The sequence below is a fragment of the Osmia lignaria genome, chromosome 4 (assembly GCF_051020975.1).
Source record: "Osmia lignaria lignaria isolate PbOS001 chromosome 4, iyOsmLign1, whole genome shotgun sequence".
NCBI lineage: Eukaryota > Metazoa > Arthropoda > Insecta > Hymenoptera > Megachilidae > Osmia > Osmia lignaria.
Genome location: NC_135035.1, coordinates 3,088,652 through 3,098,685, shown reverse-complemented (window position 1 = coordinate 3,098,685; position 10,034 = coordinate 3,088,652). Strand labels below are relative to the sequence as shown.

At 39.6% G+C, this 10,034-nt stretch overlaps 1 protein-coding gene across 1 annotated transcript; it reads right to left on the bottom strand.

Moving 5' to 3' along the window:
- Positions 1–5,442: 5,442 nt before the first annotated feature.
- LOC143305273 (uncharacterized) lies at positions 5,443–9,414 on the bottom strand. Its single transcript, XM_076688142.1, has one exon. The coding sequence runs from the start codon at positions 9,412–9,414 to the stop codon at positions 5,443–5,445; it is 3,972 nt and encodes a 1,323-aa protein (XP_076544257.1).
- Between the last annotated feature and the right edge of the window lie 620 nt (positions 9,415–10,034).

The following is a 10,034-nucleotide window of genomic DNA, read 5'->3' as shown; positions in this document are numbered from 1 at the left end:
ATCCAATTTAGCTATAGCATGAATGATCTTATTAAATGTACAATGATCTGTAGGATGTAGTAAATACATTACATTATACCTAATGTAGATATAGTAATAACGATTTTGCTATTGTATGTACATTGACCTGTGGGAAGGGATCAGTATATTACATTATATCCAATGCAGATATAGTATGAATGATGTTGTTATTAAATGTACATTGATCTGTGGGAAGGAATCCGTATATTGCATTATATCTAGTGTAGATATAGTAATAATGATGTTGTTATTAAATGTAGATACCTTGATCTGTGGGAAGGGATCAGTATATTACATTATATCCAATGTAGTTATAGTATGAATGATGTTGTTTTTAAGTGTACATTGATCTGTGGGATGTAATCACTATGTTACATTATACCTAGTGTAGATATAGTATGAATAATGTTGTTATTAAATGTACATTGATCTGTGGGAAGGAATCAGTATATTATATTATATGTGATGTGGATATAGTACTAATGATATTGTTATTAAATATAGGTACATGGAACTATGGGCAGGGATCAGTATATTACATTATATCCATTGTAGATATAGTATGAATGATGTTGTTGTTAAATGTACATTGATCTGTGGGAAGGAATCAGTATATTACATTATGTGTAATGTGGGTATAGTACTAAGGATGTTGTTATTAAATGTAGGTACATTGATCTGTGGGACGTAATCACTATATTACATTATACCTAATGTGGATATAGTATGAACGATGTTGTTATTAAATGTACATTGACCGGTGGGCAGGGATCAGTATATTACATTATATCCAATTTAGCTATAGCATGAATGATGTTGTAGTTAATGTACATTGATCTGTGGGAAGGAATCAGTATATTACATTATATATGATGTGGATATAGTACTAATGATATTATTATTAAATATAGGTACATTGAACTGTGGGCAGGGATCAGTATATTACTTTATATCTAATGTAGATGTAGTAATAATGATATTGTTATTAAATGTAGGTACCTTGATCTGTGGGAAGGGGTGAGTATATTACATTATAGCCAATTTAGCTATAGCATGAATGATGTTATTAAATGTACAATGATCTGTAGGATGTAGTAAATACATTACATTATACCTAATGTAGATATAGTAATAACAATTATACTATTATATGTACATTGACCTGTGGGAAGGGATCAGTATATTACATTATATCCAATGTAGATATAGTATGAATGGTGTTGTTGTTATATGTACATTGATCTGGGGGATGTAATCACTATATTACATTATACCTCGTGTAGATATAGTATGAATGATGGGGTTATTAAATGTACATTGTTCTGTGGGAAGGAATCAGTATATTACATTATGTGGGATGTGGATATAGTACTAAGGATATTGTTATTAAATGTAGGTACATTGATCTGTGGGAAGGGATCAGTATATTACATTATATCCAATGTAGATATAGTACGAATGATGTCGTTGTTAAATGTACATTGATCTGTGGGAAGGAATCAGTATATTACATTATGTGTAATGTGGATATAGTACTAAGGATATTGTTATTAAATGTAGGTACATTGATCTGTGGGACGTAATCACTATATTACATTATACCTAATGTGGATATAGTATGAACGATGTTGTTATTAAATGTACATTGACCGGTGGGCAGGGATCAGTATATTACATTATATCTAATGTAGATATAGTAATAATGATATTGTTACTAAATGTAGGCACCTTGGTCTGTGGGAAGGGATCAGTATATTACATTATACCTAGTGTTGATATAGTATGAAGGATGTTGTTATTAAATCTACACTGATCTGAGAGAAGGAATCAGTATACTACATTATATGTAATGTGGACGTAGTACTAATGGTATTGTTATTAAATGTAGGTACATTGATCTGTGGGAAGGGATCAGTATATTACATTATATCTAATGTAGAAATAGTAATAATGATATCGATATTAAATGTACATTGATCTGAGGGAAGGAATCAGTATATTACATTATATCTAGTGTAGTTATGGTAATAATGATATTGTTATTATATGTACATTGATCTGTGGGAAGGGAACAGTATATTACATTATATCCAATGTAGACATAGTATGAATGATGCGGTTGTTAAATGTACATTGATCTGTGGGAAGGAATCAGTATATTACATTATATATGATGTGGATATAGTACTAATGATATTGTTATTAAATATAGTTACATTGAACTGTGGGCAGGGATCAGTATATTACATTATATCTAATGTAGATATAGTACTAATGATATTGTTATTAAATGTAGGTACATTGATCTGTGGGCAGGGATCAGTATATTACATTATATCCAATTTAGCTATAGCATGAATGATGTTGTTGTTAATGTACATTGATCTGTGGGAAGGAATCAGTATATAACATTATATATGATGTGGATATAGTACTAATGATATTATTATTAAATATAGGTACATTGAACTGTGGGCAGGGATCAGTATATTACTTTGTATCTAATGTAGATGTAGTAATAATGATATTGTTATTAAATGTAGGTACCTTGATCTGTGGGAAGGGGTGAGTATATTACATTATATCCAATTTAGCTATAGCATGAATGATGTTATTAAATGTACAATGATCTGTAGGATGTAGTAAATACATTACATTATACCTAATGTAGATATAGTAATAACGATTTTGCTATTGTATGTACATTGACCTGTGGGAAGGGATCAGTATATTACATTATATCCAATGCAGATATAGTATGAATGATGTTGTTATTAAATGTACATTGATCTGTGGGAAGGAATCCGTATATTGCATCATATCTAGTGTAGATATAGTAATAATGATATTGTTATTAAATGTAGATACCTTAATCTGTGGGAAGGGATCAGTATATTACATTATATCCAATGTAGTTATAGTATGAATGATGTTGTGATTAAGTGTACATTGATCTGCGGGATGTAATCACTATGTTACATTATCCCTAGTGTAGATATAGTATGAATAATGTTGTTATTAAATGTACATTGATCTGTGGGAAGGAATCGGTATATTACATTATGTGTAATGTGGATACAGTGCTAAGGATATTGTTATTAAATGTAGGTACATTGATCTGTGGGAAGGGATCAGTATATTACATTATATCCATTGTAGATATAGTATGAATGATGTTGTTGTTCAATGTACATTGATCTGTGGGAAGGAATCAGTATATTACATTATGTGTAATGTGGATATAGTACTACGGATATTGTTATTAAATGTAGGTACATTGATCTGTGGGACGTAATCACTATGTTACATTATACCTAATGTGGATATAGTATGAACGATGTTGTTATTAAATGTACATTGACCGGTGGGCAGGGATCAGTATATTACATTATATCCATTGTAGATATAGTATGAATGATGTTGTTGTTCAATGTACATTGATCTGTGGGAAGGAATCAGTATATTACATTATGTGTAATGTGGATATAGTACTACGGATATTGTTATTAAATGTAGGTACATTGATCTGTGGGACGTAATCACTATGTTACATTATACCTAATGTGGATATAGTATGAACGATGTTGTTATTAAATGTACATTGACCGGTGGGCAGGGATCAGTATATTACATTATATCCAATTTAGCTATAGCATGAATGATGTTGTTGTTAATGTACATTGATCTGTGGGAAGGGATCAGTATATTACATTATATCCAATGTAATTATAGTATGAATGATGTTGTTTTTAAGTGTACATTGATCTGTGGGATGTAATCACTATGTTACATTCTACCTAGTGTAGATATAGTATGAATAATGTTGTTATTAAATGTACATTGATCTGTGAGAAGGAATCAGTATATTACATTATATGTGATGTGGATATAGTACTAATGATATTGTTATTAAATATAGGTACATTGAACTATGGGCAGGGATCAGTATATTACATTATATCCATTGTAGATATAGTATGAATGATGTTGTTGTTAAATGTACATTGATCTGTGGGAAGGAATCAGTATATTACATTATGTGTAATGTGGATATAGTACTAAGGATATTGTTATTAAATGTAGGTACATTGATCTGTGAGACGTAATCACTATATTACATTATACCTAATGTGGATATAGTATGAACGATGTTGTTATTAAATGTACATTGACCGGTGGGCAGGGATCAGTATATTACATTATATCTAATGTAGATATAGTAATAATGATATTGTTACTAAATGTAGGCACCTTGATCTGTGGGAAGGGATCAGTATATTACATTTTATCTAATGTAGATATAGTAATAATGATATCGATATTGAATGTACCTTGATCTGTGGGAGGTAATCACTATATTACATTATACCTAGTGTTGATATAGTATGAATGCTGTTGTTATTAAATGTACATTGATCTGTGGGAGGGGATCAGTATATCACATTATGTGTAATGTGGATATAGTACTAAGGATATTGTTATTAAATATAGGTACATTGATCTGTGAGCAGGGATCAGTATATTACATTATACCTAATGTAGATATAGTAATAACGATTTTGCTATTATATGTACATTGACGTATGGGAAGGGATCAGTATATTACATTATATCCAATGTAGATATAGTATGAATGATGTTGTTATAAAATGTACATTGATCTGTGGGGAGGGATCAGTATATTACATTATATCCAATGTAGTTATAGTATGAATGATGTTGTTATTAAATGTACATTGATCTGTGGGAAGGAATCCGTATATTGCATTATATCTAATGTAGATGTAGTAATAATGATATTGTTCAAAAGTCGGCGTTCGAGTTTGAGATTGTACGAGACCGGTTCGGTTGTAGGATCGGCAGTGAGACGGGAAAATTATGTACTTGAGTTTGCACAGAAAACAATGTATTTACAGACACTCAGTATGTACACTATTTACAGAAAATTGTGCGTTGCACGAGGGTACAATGATCGTTGATCGAGCTATTCGCACACGCGTCGCGGTGGATTCGAGATTGTGCTTGCGCTGTATAGGACCACGTGTTAGCGTAGCACGTGGCACCACGTAATTATATTAATCACGTGGATTTGCGTACGTCAAAGCTAATCGCGAGCTCGCGGTGGCCGTTGGCACTTCACACGCGGTTAACTTGCAGTACTAGATTCTGAGATTGAGCTTGAGAAATTTGCCTTTCGAGAAAACTGTGTTCGCACGTGTTGGTAGTATGCTAACCAGAACAATAATGGCCGATCAACCGGCTTCGTCGCAGCAAGAACCGTTGGCTTCTTTTTGCTGACGTAACGCTCCCTGATTGGTCGGCGTGACCGGCATCCAAGGTGGCTGCCGGTCGCGCTGCTAAGTGCTGCCGCGGTCCGCGTGCAGGCGGTAGAAATTACATTTTCGAACATTCCGCCCGCCATCAGCAGCTCGTAGAAGATGGTGATGAATCCTGATCCTCTACTGGTAGTAGAGCCAACTTTGCAATTGGCCGAGTTAGAGTTGAGGTGGCCGTCTTGATCGTGACGACCCTCGTCAGTCCATCTGGTCCAGGGTGAACTGCGAGCACTCGAGCAAGAGGCCACTTGCATGGTGGGAAGCGCTCGTCTGTAAGCAGCACCAGAGATCCAACGTGGATGTTGTTGGAAGGGTGATGCCACTTAGAGATTGATTGCATCCGTTGGAGATGTTGAGTTGACCAGCGCTTCCAGAATTGTTGTAATTTTTGTTGTATGAGATGCCACCTGGCTCTCGGTGAGATGTTGGCCTGTTCAACAGATGGCTCAGGCAGCGTTGAGATTGCTCTTCCGATTAGGAAATGAGCTGGTGTTAGCACTGAGAGATCGTCAGGGTCGTCCGTGAGAGGCTCCAGTGGTCGCGAATTAAGCGTTGCTTCAATCTGGTTTAGAAGAGTATAGTATTCTTCAAAGGTGAGTAAAGTGTCACTCACCGTGCGTCTGAGATGGTATTTGACAGACTTGACCACTGCCTCCCACTTTCCTCCCATGTGCGGTGCAGCAGGTGGATTGAAACTCCAAGTTGTATGGTCGTCGACGAACAGCTTGGCCAATCGTTGATTGTCTTGAGTGCCCTCGACGAACATTGATTTCAATGCTGAATCTGCTCCGATGAAGTTTGTTCCGCAGTCGGAGTAGATTGTATGTGGAATGCCTCTTCTTGCAGCGAACCGTCGGTACGTGGCAACGAATCCATCCGTTGAATAGTCGGTAACCATTTCCAGATGAACAGCAGACGTTGTCATGCAAACGAAAACACAGATCCAGCCCTTTTGTGTTTCCGCACCTCGCCCCTTCCACGTCTTGAGTGCGATGGGACCGGCGTAGTCTACGCCGGTGTGTGAGAATGGGTGTGAGGGTGTAACCCGAGAGAGAGGTAGTTGGCCCATCAGTTGATGGGCACGGATCCCCCTCTGCCGAGCACACACAACACACCGCAGAATGTGAGATTTGACTGGAGCTCGTCCACCGATGATCCAGTAAGTCTGTCTGATGTGACCGAGTGTGAGTTGTGTCCCTCCATGAAGCGTTGCTTTGTGGGAGTGATCTACAATCAATTCGGACAGACGTGAGTGACGTGGAAGGATTGCAGGGTGTTTACCTTCATAGGTTAACTGAGCGTTGCTGAGTCTTCCTCCAACTCGAATAACCCCTTGATCGTCAATGAAGGCCGTGAGTCGATTGAAGGCGTGGGACGATGGTAACGTTTGGTTGTTGACCATCATCTTGAGCTCGTGTGAGAAGTATGCTGATTGTGTGGCCTTGATCCAGAAGATTTTGGCCCTTTCCAAATCAGCTGGTGTGTTCGAGAGCCTCGTTGAAGCAGTTGTCCTTCTCAGTTTGGAGATGAACCTGTAACAAACTGAGGTAACATGAAAAAGTTTTTGCAAAGATGAATATTTGTGAATCAAGTCCCAGTGATAATCGATTTTTTGGCACGTTAACACGTGAGAGATTCCTGGGCGACACTCCTGCAGGCAAGTGTCGTCAGATGCGTTGCGTTGTACAGGCCATGATTCTTGAGATTGTAAAAGCCACGGTGGTCCCCTCCACCATAGCTCGTGTTGTTCAAGCTGAGTTGTAGTCAATCCTCTTGAAGCGCAATCAGCAGGATTTGATGTGCCAGGAACGTGCACCCAAGTTGCAGTTTGCGTTAGTTCTTGAATTTGTGTTACACGATTCCTGACGTAATCTTTCCATCGTGATGCGTGAGATTTGATCCATGTAAGTGTTACTTGAGAATCCGTCCACAGGTGAATTGTAGCAATGTTGAGTTTGAGATTAGCTTGAACGTATTTCAGTAATTTTGCAAGTATCAGCGCAGCTGTGAGCTCGAGTCGGGGAATTGTAAGCCTTTTGAGAGGTGCGACCTTTGTCTTGGAGCACACCAGTGACGTCACCTTGTGATCTGTGGACGGCGAAAAAACAGTAATGTAAATTACTGCTGCCATGGCGAGTTGTGAAGCGTCAGAGAAGCCATGTAATTCCACTGTAGAATTGTTGTAGGTGTTGAACCACCTTGGTATTGAGAGTCTGGCCAGACTTGTGAGATCTTCTCTGATCGCAATCCATCGTATAGTAACATGGGATGGCAGTGGATCATCCCATTTGAGATTGAGAAGCCATAATTCTTGCAGGAGTACCTTCGCTCGAATAATGACTGGTGACAAAAAGCCAAGCGGATCAAATATCTGTGCTACTTCAGATAATACAAGGCGTTTTGTAAAATTGAGATTGTGGTGAGATTTAGTAGTGAATGTGAAACTATCGTTGACAGTGTTCCATCGCAATCCGAGTATTTTGGTATTGCAGTCGTCTAGTGAGATTGATGTACCTTGAGAATTATTGCAAGGCACGATGGTTTCAAGCAGAGAGGCTTCGTTTGAGTGCCACTTTGCAAGAGGGAAACCGCCTGCGTTGCACAAGTCAGTTAATTGTGAAGCAATTTCAATTAACGAATCAAGAGAATCTGCACCACCAAATATGTCGTCGACATACCTTGCATATTTGATTGATGGTACTGCCAGTGGGTAGCGTTGACCTTCGTCCTCTGCAAGTTGCAACAGGGCTCTGACAGCTAGAAATGGTGCAGCTTTGGTACCGTAGGTGACTGTTGTCAGTGTGTATGGGACTTCATTTGATTCCTCATCTATCCAGAGTATCCGTTGGAGATTCCAATCGTCTTCATGTACTCGTACTTGACGATACATCTTTGTGATGTCCGTGGCGAATATGCATTTGTGATGGCGAATCCACAGCAAAACGTCGTTGATGTTGAGCAGGAGATTCGCACCAGTGTGCATGATGTCGTTGACAGAAAGTCCAGTTGTTGTTGGACTTGAGCCATTGAAGACGACCCGCAGCTTTGTTGTTTCACTGCCAGGCTTGAAAACTCCGTGATGTGGAAGATAGTAAATTGAAGAGTCGTTGGGCGAGATTGAAGAAGCCTTCTTCATGTGACCGAGGTCCTCGTACTCCATCATGAATCGCTGATATTGCTCACGGTACTCAGGATTTCGAGTGAGCTTGCTGAGCGTGCGTCGCAGGCAGGAGCGAGCTGTGCTGTAAGAGGTACCCAAGACTTTAGTATTTGTTTTGAGAGGAATACGCACCACGTATCGCCCAGTAGAATCACGGCTGTGCGTTGCACGAAAGTGATCTTCACACTCTTGTTCGTCCGGTGTGAGTTGAGATGTGTTTTCCGTTGGAAGCTCCTCTTGAATCCAGAATTTCGTCAGCAGTTCTCTCAGAGCAGCGTCGCTGTCTTGAGGGATTGATGCATTAAATGATGAATAAGCACGAGCTTGACGCCTCCTTGCTGGTCCAATAACGAGCCATCCGAATATTGAGAGCTGGGCGACTGGCATTGATGGCGAACCTTTAATTACATTTGATTTTATAATTCGTCCATAATTGTCGGCACCGATGATGACGTCGATGGGTCGTGGTTTGTAAAACTCAGGATCTGCCAACTTGAGACGATTGAGATGTGGCCAGTCTTGGTGGGGTGCCTCAGAAGACGGCAAAATTGTGGTTAGAGTGCGTAACACATGAGTTTGTATTGAGATCGATGAGGTATTGTAAAGAGATTGTAAATGTAGTGATACAATACCTCGAGTTTGTGTTGATTTCTTGCCACCAATGCCAGTGATGGAGATTGAAGATTGAGTGCGTTGAAGTCCTAGCTGTTCGACGAGATCTTCAGAAACGAAACTGAGCTCCGATCCGGAGTCGACGAGCAGCCTTGCGTTGTAGGTCGTGGATGAGGTGATGACTTGTGCATGTGCTGTTGCTAACAGCGTTAGCTCGGCTTGCGTCGCAAGCGAGCTTGATCGTTGATCGTTTGTGTTGGCGGTTGTACTGGATCGTTGACCCATTGAAATCGTGCTTGAGTGCTTGACGACTGCACCTACACTTTATTGTGGTTGTGTTGAAGAGGACGACGTTGTCGGATTCTCTTGTGTTGCCGCAGGCTTGGCTGTGGTCTGTGGCTGCGTTGCAGCCAGGTGTAGAATTGTGTGATGAGGCCGTCCACACTGTTTGCAACGGTGTTCAGACTTGCAATTCGCAGTGGTGTGACGGCCGCAACAATTTCTGCACAGAGACAGTTTGTCCACTAGACTTCGTCTTTCTGGTACAGGCATCGACCTGAACTTTGTGCATGACACAATGAAGTGGTCGGCCTGACAACAGTCGCACGGATAGGCGTGTGCGGCTGCTCTTGTGGTGGTGTTAGCCTGTGACGTTGTCAAGGCAGGTCGTTGACCTGTTGGTTTCGCCTTTGCCTGAGGTTGAGCAGGCTGATTTTTGGCCGTTGGCGTTTCAACCCTTTCTAGAGCCCGTGCCTTGGTCGTGAGGAACGCCTCCAGTTGCTCTGGCTTCGGAAATTCTTCAGAGTTTCCTAGGCTGGTTTCCCAAGCCTCTCGCGTAGTCTTGTCAAGACTACGAGAGATGTGATGGATGAGTGTGCAATTCCACAACTCGTCGGTTGAAGCAA